The sequence below is a fragment of the Notothenia rossii genome (genome assembly GCF_949606895.1).
Source record: "Notothenia rossii genome assembly, chromosome: 3".
In the NCBI taxonomy this organism is placed as follows: domain Eukaryota; kingdom Metazoa; phylum Chordata; class Actinopteri; order Perciformes; family Nototheniidae; genus Notothenia; species Notothenia rossii.
The window spans coordinates 79,558,494-79,578,222 of record NC_136901.1 but is presented as its reverse complement, the minus strand read 5'-3'; the positions used below and the strand labels follow the sequence as shown (position 1 = coordinate 79,578,222).

The 19,729-nt window shown below is 42.9% G+C and overlaps 1 protein-coding gene across 3 annotated transcripts in view; it reads left to right on the top strand.

The window, feature by feature from the left end:
* Positions 1-19,729, top strand: part of dlg3 (discs, large homolog 3) — a 75,329-nt gene that overhangs the window by 38,554 nt on the left and 17,046 nt on the right. For 2 of the 3 annotated variants that reach the window (XM_079672262.1, XM_079672263.1), the window contains 9 exons: positions 5,187-5,240; positions 5,921-5,971; positions 7,103-7,227; positions 7,535-7,704; positions 8,041-8,177; positions 8,949-9,093; positions 10,515-10,659; positions 17,272-17,428; positions 18,133-18,235. In XM_079672262.1, coding sequence (XP_079528388.1) covers positions 5,187-5,240; positions 5,921-5,971; positions 7,103-7,227; positions 7,535-7,704; positions 8,041-8,177; positions 8,949-9,093; positions 10,515-10,659; positions 17,272-17,428; positions 18,133-18,235 — 1,087 coding nt within the window. Of the gene's footprint in view, positions 1-5,186; positions 5,241-5,920; positions 5,972-7,102; positions 7,228-7,534; positions 7,705-8,040; positions 8,178-8,948; positions 9,094-10,514; positions 10,660-17,271; positions 17,429-18,132; positions 18,236-19,175; positions 19,706-19,729 lie in introns of those variants that run through there. The other variant, XM_079672264.1, reaches the window with a different exon arrangement.

Sequence of the window (19,729 nt, the reverse complement as noted above, 5' to 3'; positions counted from 1 at the left end):
CTGATTCCTGTGGAAGCTGATGATGGTGTTTTTACTCAGCAGAGAGAGAGATCTTTAGCCTTTCAATACAGAGGCATAATGATTTCAATTTCCCGCTGTGTGGCTCTTAAATCTTTTTTTTTTTTAACTTAACTTAAAGAGGACCTATCATGCAAAATGCACTTTGTGATGTCTTTTATAGAGTACATACATATGTGTCCCCGGTGTGTCGGGGAACTCACGCAGCGTCAGAAAATAAAACCCTCTCTCTTTCCCTCCGTACCCACATTTTTAAAAACGGGTGTACAACGAGCGGATACAGATTTGCATCCGCTGTGACGTTTTCCATCCGCTGTGACGTCGGCGGACCCACAGAAAGTTGCTATCAGAAACAATGCCTGACGTGTTTTGGACGTAATCTCGTCTTTGTTTACATTGAAAAGCATTTGAGCTCCATACTATTTCAGAAATAATCCTTGGCGTGGTTTAAACAGGATGGCGTTTTATCGCAACCGAATTTAACTTTATCTCCAGTAGAATTCTGATCAGTCATTAGCTCCGCCTCCTCTTCTTTCTTTTTTTTTCAAGCTAAGGGCCCAAGATCTGCGTTTCTCTAACAGGGCTGCAAAAGAGGGGTTTGAGGCATGGCTACAACTGGTGATCTGTTTGACATCTTTTATATAGGTATGGCCCTAAAATATATTTTTCAAATATAGCATGATAGGTCCACTTTAAGTCTGACTCAATCCTCCAGGCTCAAATCTGCAATTCTGGCACTGAACCACATCTGTAACATTTTTCCTGCTTCACCTATTACATCTCTCAAGTTATCTGACCCACATTCACCTGCAACACACTGACAGACATTCCCATCCCCCTATGGGTTTTCAACAATCTATAAGAGTTATTTTGTCTTCACAGCTGTGATCTACAACCAACATACACATTTACGTTAATGCTGGTCGCTTGCACATACTCTAAGGACTTGCCATAGCACAGACAGACCCTAGTGCAGATTTACATCATAAACATCCATAGTGGGTACATTTTTAATTGGCCGTCTTCCTCCTCTGGGCAGCAGGTTAGCGTCGAGGCAAAAGCAGGCTACCAACAATCCCAAGGAGGGAGGGTTAATCCATCTTAATCCGAGTTACCTGAGTAAATTACAAAATGTTAAACAAACTCATGTTGAGATTACTTATGTTGAGATTATCTTCCATTATTCCTTCCTGTTTGCTTGTTATGCGAGATTCAGATAGAGGGATTACGCAGCAATCCCAGGACGGGATAATACTGCTGTTTTCTCCGACTGATGGGTTTATTGTATTTCAGATGGACTCGTAGGTTCAGTGATCCCATTGGGCCGCATTGGTCCACCATGATACTTATGTTAAGCGCTGCTGGCATTATACTACAACAGGTGTGTTTTGTCATAATGTGGTCTCAGAGGCGGATTCAGTAGCTTTGCCTGTCCGTCACCGAGGGACAGTAGTAGCCGATGTATTCCCCTGTGTGGCCCTCAGGCTGTGTTTCATCATATTTAGCTGTATTTGCTTTGGTTTTTATCCACAATAGACCGTCACTAAAATGGCTGCTGTGGATCTCACACTCGTAATACAGATGTTCCTACTATTAAACCCTCGAAAGGATTTAGGGCATATGTAATGCGGAGGGGTCTAAGATGAAGAAGGGCAACAACAACAAAAAAAGCGCAAAGCATTCATGAGAAATGTGCAACACAAGCACACAGACATGAGCATCTGTTAGTCCTTATGCAGATTACAACAGAGGGCTGATTTTGCTGACTGGGAGGAGGGAGGGGGGGGGGGGACAGCTGTCCAGAGTCATAGCACATCACCACGAGTGGAGCGGGTCAAATCTGGAGCTCCCATTTATCTGGAGAGCAACCTTCATTACCAGGGAACTCACTCAATGAGAAGTGTGAAGAATAGGAGAAATGAATTGACACCTGCACACAGCTTGTGAGGCGATGAGTGACTTTGATCAAAGTATCAGATCTTTTGTAGAGCGTGTTTCAAGATCTGTCTTGTGTTGCAGTCTCGTGCAACATGATTGACAACTTTCTAGTTGCTTTTCTAGTGCTTTTTAAATACTGCTCACTCAGGTAGTATAATCTTAGATGTGCTAAGATATTAATTTAATATCTCAGGACTCAGTAAAATACGCCATTTAATGAGCAGGATTTTTATATGATCAATGTAAGAAAATAGCTTGATTTTTCAGATGACTAATTTGCTGTATTTGCCCAAAAAAAGCCATTACATTTCATCAATTTTATTTGAACCACAAACGGTATTTGAATTAATAAAAAAAAAGGATATCAGTATCACAATATGAAATGATGAATATGATTATAGAGTATTATGTCTATAGTGCTCACTATACAATAATTGTAATTGTTGTGATATTTTAAAACAAATACCATAATGTCCTTATAAAACAAGGTGTGGTTCATTGAGCTTAAGAAACACTTTTCAAATGATCTGCATGTGATCAAGCACCTTAATTCTTTCTTTATTATATTGAGATAGAACACATACCTTCTTACACCAAGTTATAATGAAGCTTTTATGCTCATAAAATCTAACATACACTGAATAAAAATATAAACGCAACACTTTTGTTTTTGCTCCCATTTTTCATGAGATGAACTCAAAGATCTAAAACATTTTCTATATACACAAAATAACAATTTCTCTCAAATATTGTCCACAAATCTGAAAAAATCTGTGATAGTGAGCACTTCTCCTTTGCCGAGATAATCCATCCCACCTCACAGGTGTGGCATATCAAGATGCTGATTAGACAGCATGATTATTGCACAGGTGTGCCTTAGGCTGGCCACAATAAAAGGCCACTCTGAAATGTGCATTTTTGCTTTATTGGGGGGGTCTGGGGGGGTCCAAAAACCAGTCAGTATCTGGTGTTAGGGTTAGGGTTAAGGTAATGTTGTGAATCCAGTGGCCCATGGTGGTGGTGGGGTTATGGTATGGGCAGGCGTATGATATGGATGATGAACACAGGCCACTGGATTCACAACATTACCCTAACCCTAACCCTAATCCTAACCCTCCCACCAGATACTGACTGGTTTTCGGACCCCCCCAGACCCCCCCAATAAATCAAAAATGCATGTTTCAGAGTGGCCTTTTATTGTGGCCGGCCTAAGGCACACCTGTGCAATAATCATGCTGTCTAATCAGCATCTTGATATGCCACACCTGTGAGGTGGGATGGATTATCTCGACAAAGGAGAAGTGCTCACTATCACAGATTTTTTCAGATCTGTGAAGAATATTTGAGAGAAAGTGTTATTTTGTGTTAGAAAATGTTTTAGATCTTTGAGTTCATCTTATGAAAAATGGGAGCAAAAACAAAAGTGTTGCATTTATATTTTTGTTCGGTGTATATTGTGACATTCCCATAACTGAATCCCTCATAATATTGAATCTTACACAGTATATGTGTCAAAATATACATTTTTTGCTAGCTCTACATCTGCGTATATATAATATTGTATACGTGCCACTGTCAACTCTTTACAGATATAATGGCAGAGAGTAAATGGCAGAACAGCACAGTTAATAAGTGGTTTCCAGTGTGTGATGAATCAGGAGGAAGATCACAATCAGCTGCTTGGACACAGTATCTGCATTTATTAAGACAGAGCAAGGGAAGGTGAGATTAGGGGAGGTGGGGGAGGGTATGGTTAAGATAGGCAGCTAGTGATTTTCTCTTCAGTGTCTGACCTGAGGAAGTGTAAGATCCCCAAGAAGCGCCGTCAGCATCCCCTCACCCACGCAGCTCAATCAAATCAATAAAAAGTAGACAGCCAGTGTGCTGAACTAGAAGATGGCCATCAAGCTGCTCCTAAACCACCCAGCGTCTCCTCTTCACTCCTCTTTGTTTCCACTCTGGCAGCTCCTCCGCTTCTTCTTCTGGCCTCAAACGGAAAAAAGAGACACCAGGTGGCACAATGGAGCAGAGCTGGGGAGTTAATTGAACTGTGAAACTTAATATGCAGCACTTGTCGTTGGTTTCAACTGGATTTTAAGAAGCTGATAATGTTGCACATCAATATTGCTAATAGGTCATCAGCACTTTACTCTTTTCAGGGACCCAAAGAATAACAAAAAGAAAGAGTATTTAGTGTTTTCCATTTAAAAAAAAAAGTGCCGAAGAGGGGGGTCATTATTAATAGCAAAAAGGACAAGAAAACGTTTATTTAAACTTTTACTGAAACACAATAGAAGACGCTTTCCCAAAAATCATTATGATGTTGTCGTTTTTGAACCAACATTCAAAAACGATATAACATTGAGAACATGACAAATCTTTACATTTCAGAAGTTAAAACACCACGTTTCGCATTTTTTGATTATTATTGTATCTTTTTATTTGTATTGAAAAAAACAATTTGTATGCATTTAACGGTTGATGATTATGTGTTAACTGGTTAGGCTACAACCGAGAATAGTGAATCATTTCCAGCCAATGTTCCAAACATCAACAGTATTTCATCTACAATATGCTGATCATTAACTTATACTTTTTTTGCCTGATAAATGGCTTAAATAACTAATGGATTATCACATAATGTCAAAATTGTTGTTGAATAAGCCTCTGTCAGGTATCTAATCAATAAATCAACTAATCATCTCAGCTTCACTTATACGAAATAACCCCCTTAATTATAGAACAGAAAAAGAACATTTGCACATTCCTTTGGTCTCCGTAGTATTCCTACAGTATTACATGTAGCATGTGATGCTAAATTATTGGTTACCGAGCCATGAATTCATGCATTTTGTATGTGATACTACATGGTGATATTTGTGTGTGTGTGAAAAGGGAAAAGGATGTGGGATAAACGTATTGTCCCACCGGCTGAAACCACAAGCTGGTTTCTTTTATCAGGTGACCGCAGGACGTCCGGCTGTGTCGGTTAATAAGCAGCGGTCTCTCTGCCCCAGTCCTCATTCTCAGTCCACACACCTTTCCAACATCCCCACACACACACACACACACACACACACACACACACACTCTCCTCCCCAAGGAGATTCACCGACTGTTCCCATGGCATCCGTTCACTTTGCTCCCCAGTGATAGTGTGTGTACCGCATTACGTCTGTGCGCTGCCAGCCTCACACACTGAGATAATGTGTATCTCTTCATATTCACAGGCCAACCCTCCCCCCATCATCGTCAACGCAGACTCACTAGATGCAGGCCCTTATGTAAGTATCTGTTCTCTCTCTCTCTGTACAGTATATATCTGGCTCATTCACACTCCCTGTGTGTGTGTGTGTGTGTGTGTGTGTGTGTGTGTGTGTGTGTGTGTGTGTGTGTGTGTGTGTGTGTGTGTGTGTGTGTGTGTGTGTGTGTGTGTGTGTGTGTGTGTGTGTGTGTGTGTGTGTGTGTGTGTGTGTGTGTGTGTGTGTGTGTGTGTGTGTGTGTGTGTGTGTGTGTGTGTGTGTGTGTGTGTGTGTGTGTGTGTGTGTGTGTGTGTGTGTGTGTGTGTGTGTGTGTGTGTGTGTGTGTGAAAAGCCATCCTCCTGCTAGCAACATGCTGTTTGCCATGTGGACTGTCATCCATTATCCTATTGACCCCGCCTGTTTGTGGTGAATGTGCACTCTGCAGCTGCACATGTAGTATCACACTGCATGTGCATTTTAGGAAATAAAGCCACATTTGAATGCAGCATATCAGGAATTGAAACGTGCTATTTTTAGTAAGTGATATAATCTAGTGAATGTATCTTCAGTATATTTTGATCACAACCCTATTCTCCAGGGATTATAGTGTGAAGGATTTAGCTGAAACATTTGCACGCTTCTCTTTTTTTGTTAATCTATTTTTAAAATATGCCATAATTCAGTCTCACGTAACTAACCATAGTGCTTTTTGTTTTGACAGGTAAATGGCAGTGATGGGATGTACAAATACGAAGAGATCATTTTAGAGCGGGTGAGTTTTACCAGTTGCTTTTTACATTTCGTTCCACAATACACACTCTTCTCTATAATGTATTTCCTGCATGATGGATGGATATCTCCCCACTAGGTGGTAGTAAGAACCTCAGTCTTCAAATATTGGGCTTAAAGAACATGAAAACCATAGAAATCTCTTAATGACTGTACATGTATGAGAATCGTATGTGATATTATGTGTTAGTGAACTAATGTCTGTTACATCAGTGCAGTTATAACGCCTCATGTGAGTATGAGCACAGAATAATGGCAGTGAGGCATAGCTTTTCACATAATCCTGAGGCACATGTCATAAGTAGACGCCAGAAATGTAAAGTGCTCTCCTGTTCAATTGTTCAGGAGGCATCGCTGCACTTGTCAGCGGCGGTTCAGCTTGTAGTGGCAGAGCTATATGTTTCTACTCTCATTACTCAACCCACATATAGATGCACCTCCGATCCCATGATAGATGCACGCTGTCTCTCTGCCCCTTCCTCTCTAAGTGGCATTTCTGCATGCGGCGGGCTTAAATAAGCTATGCAAAGTCACACTTTAAAAGGTCTGTGGGTGTGTAACATTGGGTGGTAAGGCCCAGTGTACTCTTCCCGAGCAGCACACTGGGAGGCCTCAGCTTCCCTCTGTCCTAATTTGTTGCGATCGTTGCTCATTAATTATAGAAAAAAAGAAAGTGAAGTCTTTTCTCAGCTGTCTTGTTTGCTGCCTGTCTCTGTGGCCAGGGCTGTCAGAAGCAGCAGTGCACCCGGACCCACTGGATCCAAATGGGTCCTCTGTCATTTCAGGGTCAGGGAAGACAGGGAGGCTGTGGTTTCTGCCTCCTGCAGTGAGTGAGACGCTCTGTATCACGCTTCTCAGCTCATCTTTACGTTGCATCATAAATCCACTTTTCTGTGGACACAGGGCATTCGTAACACTGATGCCTCTCTGTGGGTTGACAGAGTAAGCGTGACATTTTGAATGAAGAGTCGTGTTCCTCGGAGATACTAATACACTTAAGAGCCACATTGCACTGACCCTGAGCCCGCATTGAGTCCATCACTTACATCTAAGTGTATGTGTGTTTGTCATTTATGGTACCATACTGAAAATGCCAATCATAACCTGTGTGCAGGGGAACTCTGGCCTGGGCTTCAGCATTGCTGGAGGAATAGACAATCCCCACATTCCTGATGATCCGGGGATCTTCATCACTAAGATTATCCCTGGAGGAGCAGCTGCTATGGATGGAAGGCTGGGGTAAGTTCCCTTCCTCCTTTCCTCCCTTCCTCCACCTCACCTCCTTTCCTTGTTTTCAAGCTCCTCTGCAGCAGGGCTGTGGGGGGAGGAAGACTTTCTTCAGCCCTCTGCCCCCAGGCTCTTTGTGTTTCCTCAAAGTTATGATTCACAAACTGAAGCCTGAAACATGCAAAAATAATGATATGGAGTGCTTTTTTATGTGCGTTGGAGGTTTCTGATTACATTGGCCATACTAGGGTCCCTCCTGTCTTCTGCTGACTGACAGGGTGGGTGTGTGGGATTCATATTAAAAGGTTTCCCTCCACAGGGTGAATGACTGCGTGCTGCGTGTGAACGACGTGGACGTGTCCGAGGTGGTTCACAGTCGGGCAGTGGAGGCCTTGAAGGAGGCGGGGCCAGTGGTGAGGCTGCTGGTCCGACGGAGGCAGGCTCCACCCGAAACGATCCTGGAGGTCAACCTGCTGAAAGGGCCCAAAGGTCGGGTTTCACATCGCACTACACACACTACAATAGAAATAGAGATTCAATCTGGAAACAAAGGAATATATAAAACATGTGTTAAATCAGAGGTTTTTCATGTATTGAGTTTCTGATTGTGTTTGGGAGGTGTGTGGGTTGAGCGTTGGCGTTCGGATCAGGGGGTCACAGGTTCAAACCCCACTGCAGTCAGCATGTCTTTGTGTCCCTGGGCAAAACACTTCACCCCAAATTGCTCCTGACGGGATTGCCCAAAGTATTGAGTATGTAAGTGGCTTTGGATAAAAGCGTCTAACAAGTGACATGTAATGTAATGTAATGTTTATTACTCAAAAGGGCTTGGATTCAGCATCGCTGGAGGGATTGGAAACCAACATATCCCGGGAGACAACAGCATCTATATTACCAAGATCATAGAAGGAGGAGCTGCCCAAAAAGATGGACGACTGCAGACTGGAGACCGCCTGCTAGCTGTAAGAGCCTTCCTCTGACACAGACACATACTGAGGGTTCAAATCTCAATCTGCCCATTTTAGATACTCATGTAGTTCAGTGCGACTCAGAAAGGAAAGCAGCTATTGTTGCTAGTAGTGATAACAAACATTTATTGCTTTAGCCGGGCATGTTTGATGACTGAATGTCTATGGGACATAAGAACTTTACATTAACTAGTACAAACCACATGAGCATTTATGATTTTGTGCGTAATCAAAAATCTACCATTTGGGCAATAAGGTGGGACAGTAAAAGGCAATTAGCTGGAAAGGCTAATAAAACGACTGTATCAATTTCATATGAAGATGACAAATTAAACATCCAATGGTCAGTTAACACATGCTGCACTGTGAGTAATTTACAAAGGGCACATCACTTTTTTGTCGTTGAATATTTAACTTAAAAACGGATGTAATATATGAAGTGTTAAAAAAATACTTTTGACTGACAGTATGTTTGCAGAGAATTGAATCTGAAAAGAGAAACTGGTGAAATTCAGCACATCTTAAGAACCCCTACTTACTGCTTTGACCTCTGTTAACGCCGCGCGGCACACCAACCTTCCTCTCTGCTGTTTGAATGTACCGAAATCTCACAATACCTCACAGCTATGATTCATTATTGTGTTGGCTGGTGTGATGGCTGCTGTGATGCGTGATGTTGTCACACTAAAGCAAAGACAAGGGGTGTTCAAGTGTTGATACAAGGAATTTTTTGTCAACCCTCTTCTCTTTTCTTGACAAACTCAGGTGAACAACATCGTGCTACAAGACGTGCGTCATGAGGAGGCCGTGGCTGCGCTGAAGAACACCTCCGACATGGTTTACCTCAAGGTGGCTAAGCCGGGACCTGTGCACCTCAACGACATGTACGCCCCCCCAGACTACTCAAGCAGTACGTATCTACCTCTTCCTGTTGCTCCAGTCAGGATGCAGAGTTAACCCAGTCCAAATGCAAAAACTGTATTTTATAAGCAGCCAGCTCCAAAACTAGAACAGGTTTATTTATATAAAGTCTTTGATTGAAAGTAAAGGGTGATTTCTAAGTCAAGGTACGGCAGGAGCGTTTTGCACTAGGAAATCTTTTTTATCTTTATCGGAGATGTTGAATTTTAGAGTTGGATCACTGTTCTCTCCCCAATACTGCTATGCCCAGACACCCACATAGTGACACACACACACACACACACACACACACACACACAATCCTACCCACAGCAACCAGCGAGCGCAGCTCTCTGCCTCCCACTGAGTGAGGATAGTTTCTCACATCCCACCTGCTCATGAGAGCCCACGATCTTGAGCTGCAGCTTCTCAAATGTTCTCAGTACAGCGATTTAGTATAAGAGCGGGCTATTGAATGCTTTTTGTATGTTCTGAATGTTTGCAGGGTTTAAGCCAACCTCTTATGCAGACTTAACCCCGCTCTGACAGTATAACCCGTGGTCAGCTGATCTGGATTTGAAGCCCTTGTTGTTAACATGCTCAGCTGCCTCCATCCAAAACGTAGATTCAGGGGAAAAGAGTGTTTTTATGCTTGTGATCTGTCTTTGTGTGCATGCCGAAAGACTACACTTTTTTTTAGAAAAGAGGCTAAGGAGATTTAAAACAACATCAAGTCTAGATTACTGAATAAGCTCTGCTGCGGGAATAAAAGGCCATTTCCTAAACGCCATTTTGGTTCTATAAAGGGAAATTCTGGCTTTGTACAAGCTGGGTCCTATTTTTGTAGTTTTGGCCACGATTCCTCTTGCTAATAATAATCATTGTTCCAACCAACTCAATTGTGAAGATTTGGAAACAAACACACCCACAGATTGGGCAAACTTATTTGGAAGAGAAACTCAAGGCAAGTGTTAAAATGATCGTTCAAACTGTTTGATCATGTACAGTAGAGCTTACAGAGAGACTTTGACCTTTCATCTACTGTAACTGCCATAGTTGTTTGCAAACTATTTTCTTGTGCACTATCAATAAATGCTGATAAATGCCTCAGGACAGATGTATGTATGTGACTTTTTATAAAGCTATATCCAACATCAATAATAGGATATTTAGGTTCAATTGTTGTCAATCAATCAGATCAGAAAACATAATCAAGATCCCGCAAGCGTCCAAGAATTGAATGAAGCTAAGCAAGTAATCTCAGGGAGAGGAGGGGAGCATTTTTCAAAGCTTTGTCAGGGGGGAGGCCCACAGTCTCATACTTTGAAAACCCCTTGTTATGAAATCTTGCTTTACAGTTGCTCAGTGCTCGGTGTTGCGTGTGTTGTACTCACTCTGTCTTTCTCTCTACTGGCATGGCCCTCCCTCCAGCCTTCCCCACCATGGTAGACAACCACGTCGGCCACAACTACATGGGGGCCATGGAGCCCAAGCCAGTGTACCCGCCGCCCCAGGTCACCCCGTCCAGGTACTCGCCTGTTCCCCGCCACATGCTGGGGGAGGAAGACTTCACAAGGTATGTTACAGACCGGTTCCTCCATGAATGACTCTCCTCTCTTATGTTACCCTCACACAGGCTCCATGAGTGTCCATATGAACGGTTGTAATGCATAGACTTGCATTGGTGGTGGATATCAACTCAATGCCATTATGCGGTTGTAGTCAGTAGTGAAAATCATTTCTGTGGAACTGAATTGCACAACACTACATTACATATATATATTATTTGTAGGTTTGCATGGGTTTCTCTTTTCCTCCGTTTTGTTGCTTTTTATAGAGGTGTTGCGTAAGGTGATGTGGATAATTTTGAACAATAGATGAACGTACAGCAATTTAAATCGCTCTTGTGAAGTGTTTCATGGACAAAATATGTTTAAGCTTATAAGGGTCCTGGTGGTGCATACTGTATTTTAGCTGTGACAGTGTCTGGTGGCTGTGTGCTGACCAAATACTTTGCAGAGAGGCTTCTTGTCACTTCTTGTACTTGTTATGACTGTGTTTTAACCTTTGACCTCCGCTCCAAGTACTGGATCAGAAGTAGCATTCATAGAGGCTTGATTGGAGTGCCCCATAAGGCCTTGAGTCATCTTAACCCACAGCTCGGGGCAGGGGGCTGTATTCCCCCCTGGTGTGTGCGTTACTGCATGCAGGCGTTTATGCGTGTCTGCGTGTTGTGGAGTGAATGCGTTACCCGATGAGTGTCCGTTACGTGGCCCTGTAATGTCCTTGTACAAGCTGTCTACATGACTTGTATGTGCATTTGTCGCCTGTTTGTTGGTATGTGTGCTTTATATGTGTCCTGCACTTGTTCCGTTCACTGTGATTCCTGTACCCCACAGCAGGGCTGAACCTATTTACAGTGTCATCCACAAACCTGGGGACATCAAGGTGCCCCAGGCCCTCTACAGAGGCTTCTGTCCTTCCCCTGCTCCCTTGTGCCAAGGTCCACTCCCCTTCTCTGGCAGGTACTAACCTAGTCCATCACGCCTTGCTTAGCTAACCCTCCTCTGTATAGCTTAGCAACTGGATCTGGCAACAGACCGGAGTAGGGCCAGACAGGGACTACTGCCTTACTTTGTGTACAAACTACACAAGAAGTAGGAGGAGAAAGATGGCAATGGACTTTTTTTAGCTTTTTGTTTGTGTGTTTGCATGTACATGTCTCCTCACCTTATGTCTACCTAACTGCTTTGTATGTTGTCACTTTTAGTATGTTGCCGCTTTTTATGTTTCCAATGAAAAACAAAATACTACAAAAGCAAATTTTCGTTTTATAAAAATTAGCTTATTATTTCTCACCCTTTGTGTGTTTGTTTTTTTGCTCTACTTTTCACAATTTCAAAGGTGTAGCCCCACAGTCATTATTTGTCCATACATTTAGCTATTAATCTGCTCACATTTATGATTCTAAACCATTACGGCCCTGTTTAAAGCAGTTTAAAATGGAGCTGTACCTGCTCCTCACAAACACATCTCCACAGGAGTGCAGCTGAAAGGGCTTCACGCTCCCACAAGCTGCTCCATTCCATCTGTCAGGAGGCTTCGACAAAACCAAGCCTCCATCTCGGGCCAAGCTACTTTCATGAGGACAATAATATACGTGATACTTATGGCAATGTGTTTGGAATAACCAAATGTGCAAAAAGCCTCGCTTTAGTTTCATTTATTTGTTTTCCTTTGTATTCACCGTCTTTCCTACCTTGCTTCACCTCATGGACGAATGCTCTGGTGTTTCAGTGTGTGAACCATTGCTTTCTATGTTATGTGTTTGTGTTGAATGTAGCTTATATTGTGTGCCATAAATGCCGTGTGTGTGTGTGTGTGTGTGTGTGTGTGTGTGTGTGTGTGTGTGTGTGTGTGTGTGTGTGTGTGTGTGTGTGTGTGTGTGTGTGTGTGTGTGTGTGTGTGTGTGTGTGTGTGTGTGTGTGTGTGTGTGTGTGTGTGTGTGTGTGTGTGTGTGTGTGTGTGTGTGTGTGTGTGTGTGTGTGTGTGTGTGTGTGTGTGTGTGTGTGTGTGTGTGTGTGTGTGTGTGTGTGGCTCAAGTCAGGTTGTTGTTATGCATAAGAAAGGGCAGTACAGGAGGATGAGAGGGCTGACCGGGGCCACCCAGCATAAATATTCTTCTTTGCAGCGTTGGAATGTTTTGCCTGCTGCTCTATGAATGTAAATATAAACACAGAGCCGTGCTGTTACCATAAATGTAATGGGGGAGTAAGAGCCTGATCCGGTGCGAGCCAGCGGACCAGTAGCAGCAGACTGTCCTGCAGCTGTCATGATTCATCTGCACACTGGGAAAACCAGGTCATGCACTCAGGTCTTACCCGTCTCATCACCAGCGCTGCCAGCGCCGATCACACACACATACTGTGTACACCGAGACATTTGCTCACGATGTGCTGAGTGACACATGCGAGCCCACACGCAGATACACACAATCTGAGTAGGGTATTCTGATCCGACTTTTTTAGTCTGGACCAATACCTGTGTGTCTTGTATTGCTCAAGACCTGGCCAATCACAGTGTTTAATTCATAAGCAAAATGCTTCACTGTGTAAATAACTGAAATACTTGATATGTAACACGACATCAGGCTTGGCTTTTTGACATTGCTTTCCTATCTTTGTAAAACAAAGTTGACACATAATTACGTGGAGTTAAATGTACTTCCTATATATATTATTAAAAATGATAAATGGAACACGAGCAACTTGGTAAACAATCTCAAAATAAAAAAATTAACAAGAATTTTAATTCGAATGTAAACCTTAAAAATATAGCAAGCAATGAGTCAATTTAATTCCAGTAAATAAAATATAAACTGAATCAAATCAAAATCAAATTAACACCTGATCCATCTATTTTAATATCGGTATCGCCGCATCCTTAGCTTTAATTAAACCCACAATTATGACACTGACACATACATGCTGGTATTCTTCCTGCAATGAGAGCGGCTCACATACTGTGGCCATGTATTCACCTGTTTGTCTTAGTGGGTTTGTGTCTTATGTCCGCTGCATAATCAGAAAAAAGTGTCCCGAAGAACATCATGGCTAGCAATCAGCTGAATCACAATCAAATCAGACAGACAAATAGCAGACCCCTCCCTCCCGCCCCTGCAGCTTCCCCATTGGCTCCAGCCAGTAGGGGTTATTTTCGATGGAAGCTGTAGTAAGCACAGGCTTCCGCAGAAGTGGAGTAGGCTGGTTGTGAGGAATGAGTCAGAGCTTGTATCGGCCCTCTGCCCATCTGCACATCCCCCTCAGTGGTGTCATCGCAGACACATCCTCCCCCTTCTCCATCTGATATTGCCCCTTTCTTCTGGAGATAAGTCAGTACTGTACATCCTTGTCTCTGTCCACAGTGGACTTTATACGAGATAAAACCTCTGTTTAAATATGCATGCGTAGTGTAAACATACTGTGTGCAGTGGTGACAGTGTGCACCATCACAGCCTTGCGTACACACAACAATGCTTCTAAGGCTGCTTTGTTCATGCACAGCTTACGTAAATGCAGAAGCCTGTGGACTGCAGCAGCAGGTGAGCTAATCAGTAACTATGTGTGTCTCATGCAAAAACCCAAGACCTTTGACTGATCTGCACAAGAATTCAAGCATCAATAATTAGAAATGCTAAGAGCTTCTTAAAAGCTGCAAAAGCAAAAAAGGGGAGTTTGAAATAAAATAAATCACAGCGGGATTCAGCCGAGTACTCGTCTTAGGTGTTAATCATTCATCCCTCCAGTTTTATTCTTAGTCACAGTGAGAGGCGTGAAATATCTTTGACTGTCTATCACCTTAGCAGTGAATACATTTTTCCCTGTCAAAGGAGAAGAAAACAGTCGGCCATGACGAAGAGGCAGTGACCAAACATCTATGGGGGACATTTCAGCAGTGAAAAGGAAGACAGTGACAAAGCATTATTTAAATTTTAACAGTATACGCCTCTATACATAAGCTGATGTAATCCATTTGTGGGGGAAAGGGAGAGATAAAGTGCCGCGAGAGGCAGTGTCTGTCTGTGGAAAATGGCGTCCATCTGCAGTGTCCACCATTAATCAGCCAAGCAGAGCCAATTACTGTGCTGAGTCCCGGGCAGCGTGACCCGCTGAACCCCGCAGCCCAGATCTCCATTCACAGCTTCAGGATCTAGCTGCAACCGCCTCGGCCAAAACCCTGAAGTAGACAGGGAAAATATAGCGGTGGGAGGGGGAGTAGGTTTTGAATTAGAGAAAAGAGTCGCAGGAGAAATGGCTGGGCATAGAGAAAGGGCTTTTACCGCTCGGTAACTGTTTACATTCCTGGCAAGGATGAAAAGGCAAAGGGGAAAGGGAGGGGGAGGCAGGTCTTGTGATAGGGAGCGAGGACATTAAAACTGTAGGAATTCACTCCCATTTAGCGTGAGATTATCCAGGCGATTCACATCCTATGGACTGACTGTACTCGCAGAAACACACACTCATGCATGCTGCACCAACTGTACAAATAAAGGAGGTTGCTGGCCTAACACTTTTAAAATATTCCACAGCAGTCTGCACAATATTTCCCATGAGGGAATCATGCTTCCAGCGTGCAGCCGGGTCACAGATTATGGGGGCGTCAAATCAAAGGCCAGAACATCGTGAAAGTCAGTTCATGTTTGTTTACACTCTGACAAATGAGCTGAGCGCTTCTGGGAATCTTTCTGCCTATTCTCCAGAGGGCCGAGGCTGACAAAATGGAATGCTGGTGTACTGTATTGGAGGATTTGAGGAGGGGACATTCTAGTGTGAAAGGAGATGAAACTGGGATAACCTCCAGTTCGACACATCCAAAGCTCTTGTTGTTATGCAGTCTTGGTTATTCCAGATGTGTGGGAGGGGGGGTTTGGCCTCTTCTTGAAGAGAATTGAACAAAGATGATTTTTTATGGGAGCGTTAGGGTTAAGCGTTAGGTCTCGCCTTGCTGGTGATGATGGGGGGGGAGAGCGTTTGTGACAGCCCAAAGAGGAGCTGCTTCCCATCACAGCACACAAGATAGGGAACACGAGCCCCGAACACAAGAGCTTCTAAAACTGGAGCCCCTCTCTCAGTGGAGGGTCAGACAGGCAGAGGGGGCCAGGAGTAAGAGCGATGTGCCATAGCCACCATGTTCACAGTCAACATCTCATCCTCCATATCGCTGATGAGGAGCCTGCCCCAACGCACTGTTAGGAAATGCTCTTTCAGAAGCAAGCACCATTTCCGGATCATAAGGTAACCATGGAGATCTGTGTGCCTTATCGAGACGGGATGAAAAGCTGTGGATGGGGAGCGTGGTTATTTTCAGACTTTTTTGAAGGAAAGGCAGTTGTTTTTTGCACATTTAAAGGCATTTGATACTTGACAGGTTTCTTTTTTCAGCTTTTCATCTCAGGTACAAAAAGATCTAAAAGGCTTTAGAAAAAGCAGGCATGTTTAAGATGTGTGAGTACAATCTGATAGAATATTTCCCTGACTCTTGCCTTGGGAAACGCTACATTTAGAAATCATGCAGACCAAGATAGATCTTATTCATTGGTTGTACAAAATACCATCTGCATCTTCAGGAAATGACAAATAAATACGCTTAAAGAGTCTGGTTAAACTTCCTGAAGTGGGCACAACTTTCCGATAATCTTAATTACTATTAGCGGGGTAATCAACGCTCTTTCCAGTCATTCAAGGGTCTGATTCAGAGAGTCTGGAATGCTGCCATCAATGGGAAAAAGGTCTTAACAGCGAGTCAGAGCGCAGCCATTAGGGATCGAGTAGGAATTGTTCCTGCAGACCGCAGGCTGAGTACTGCGAGAGAAGACCACTAATGGGAACCATGCAGTGTTTTCTGTTGAGTGGAAACACTGTGCGACTTTGTGTGTGCATATACTTTTGTACGTACATGTATGTTTATGTGTTCATTTTGGTATATAAAGTATACGTGTGTGTGTATTTGTACTCTATGTGAGAGGCCAACGATGGGCTTCCTAGAGTGTGTGTGTTTGCTTTGGTGCGGAGTGTGTCCTCAGAGGGCTTTTGCTGCACCATAGCAACGGTTGGGCCTCTCTAGCATCTTTAAACTGAGGCAGTCTCCTGGAGGATCAGTGGCTAACGCAGAGGGGCCTGTTGAGCAGGAGGGGGCTCATTGTGTTTGGTACGTTATTATGAGTGACTGTTTAAAAGTGTACACATGTGTACATTTCCATGAGATCTACATGCAAAGCAGAAAGTTCTATACAGCCAGCGGGTAATGTGCATTTGGAGCCTAATGTGTTGCTGCTTGTTTTATTGCATCATTGTATCTATTGCAGTACTGTTATCAGTGTAATCCACATCATCTTATTAGTGATACGATTATTATATGACTATTTAATGGATTCATAATTTTGTGAGTGGTACTGCTACTGATTAATCATTTAAATGTTGTATTGGAAGCACTGACTTCCAAATATACAGAGCATCACGGACAATAGAACATGGCTGTTGTTTGGAACAGCCTCTGTGTATCTGTAATTTTATGCTTTTGCGGTTTCTGTTTTGGTCATACATATATATATTGTTGTATCTCCCACTGCTCATTTCTCCATTGCTCTGGGTGCTGCCCTTCACCCTGACCCTGTCCCTCTGTCTGGCAGGGAGCCGAGGAAGGTGTTGCTGCACAAAGGCTCCACAGGGCTAGGCTTCAACATCGTTGGCGGGGAGGACGGTGAAGGCATCTTTGTGTCCTTCATCCTGGCTGGAGGGCCGGCTGACCTGAGCGGCGAGCTGAGGAGGGGCGACCGGATTCTCTCGGTCAGTATCTCAACAGAAAGCTTTGTTTGTCCACATCAAAAACTGTTACATATTTTAAGTAGTTCAGCCAAATCCTGTTGCCTGAATAATGATATTAAATTAATTTGACCTAGTGTTGAGAAAGCCAGCAAACACCTGGCCTGCTGAAATGTTCTTGAGCAAAACATAACATTCATAGAAACTCAGAGGGAGCTTACCTGTGTTCTGCATGACAAGAACATTTAGTGAATCATTGAATTGAAGTAACCAATAAATAACATCATGTGATCATAGCTCTTGACCTTTTCCCACAGTGTTGCTCTAAACGTAGCTGCTTGTAGTCTGAAAATACATCGCCACACATCATTTAAAAAAACGAATCAATCTAGGCTTGAATACATTTCTTTAATGCAACATTTATTGTGTGTGATAGCGAAGGTTAACAAAACAAATAAAGCAATCTTATCTTTCAGTAAAATGTAAATGTATTTACATACTTTTAATCCTGTCACATTCAACAATATCACTCAAAATGACCACTGGCTGAAATTTCAAACATCTAGCTTGATAAGCTCTGCTCCATCCAGTTAGACCTCTTGTCTTTTCAATCATCCATGAGCTCGACCAGTTTTTCTCCACAGATCTCCACAATAACACAAGCGGCACACCTTTAGGATCTACACTGTCTTGTTTTTGCTAAAAGATTTCTTGTCTGTTTGTTGTAGGTGAATGGAGTGAACCTAAGGAATGCCACACATGAGCAGGCGGCCGCAGCGCTGAAGAGAGCTGGACAGACTGTCACCATCATAGCTCAGTACAGGCCTGAAGGTGAGGGCCGTCTCATATCACACATGGCTATCTATTTCACACAATCCCCAGTAAAACAAGACAGGAGGATTTATACACTTCAGATGTTGTGTGGATTAAACAAAAACGTTATTATGTGTTAAATGTAGAGGTGCTAATAGGGAAATATTTGTTGTATCTTTGAAAAGAGCTGCGCTTGCTCTTACTCCTTGTTTCCAGTGTTTGTGTTTGCTAGGCTATCCTACTACAGATGGGTGCTTTGTTTACCAAAGAGTGATATAAATCTGCTCTCATACAGAAAGAAAGAAAAAAACATTACCCAAAATCTGTAACTATTGCTTTAAAGGAAAGGCATTTTTTCCAAGTTAGTTGTTAGTCAAATTAAAAGAAAAATAGTATCATATAAACACATTAAAAAAAAACTAAAATTGGGAACAAAGTGTAGGGTAATTCAGTTATGATAAACATTTTTCTGCCTGAGTGAGGACTGCAGATGGAAATGAGCTATTAGCTATAATTTGGCATAATTAATATCTTCTCTTTTCTGAGATTAATGTATTTGTATGCATGGTCCTTGTTGAAATAAATACATAATATAATAAATATATATTTTGAGCATCAGGGATTGTGCAAGAAGCATTTTACATTCAACAGAGAACAAAATAATACATAGAAGCAACATTAGTCAATACTTTTGTAAGTTTCAAATGTTGTTTGGGTTTTTTGTTGCCTTCTTTTTTTATTTACCTTTACAAACACTGCCTATAGCGTTTACCTATGGCATTTACCAGGCGGTGAATTTCAGAGGAAAGAAGCTGTCAAGTTGCATTGTGGGAAATGTAGGATCCAGTGTTTTTGAAGCTTAAAACAATTCAAGATATATCGGCTTCTGCTGCTTTAAGAAAACCCATTTCTGTAATCTGTCACTCAAAAGTCCCCCGCCTTTAATAAAAAGCAGCATTCAAACCATAGTTATACCCCTTTAACGTTGCAAAGAAACACCTGATTTGGCTGTGGATACAGCGTGATCAAATGAGGGCAGCGCTCCTGAAAGCTGCAGGAAGTATTCAGGTTCAGGGGCGGCTCTAGTGTTAGCAGCAGGCTGAGAGTTGATCCACAGCAAGGCGGGCAAACGAGCCGCTGTTGTCCTTCTGTTCATACTCCCCGCTGCTGGTGGACACAACCCGGGACAGCGATGGAAAGCGGACACTAAGCGGGAAGTACGAGCTAACGACACCAAAGGACAGTACAATAGGAGTTCAAACTAAAAGCTGGAACACGGAAAAACTTCCCAGTAGTATCTGTCTACCAGCCTGTGTGAATGGGGGATGGGCTCGACTACAACAGCAGAGCAGAAGCCGCATGAAGTCCCCAATGACTGGATGAAGAAACCGGCGAAATAATAGTCACAGTTGCATTACATTAAGGTGGAAAGAGGGGGAAACACTACGGTGGATGTTGGATTACTGAAACAGGAACAAACCGAGTGAGGTAACGGGTCTATTTTGACTGCTA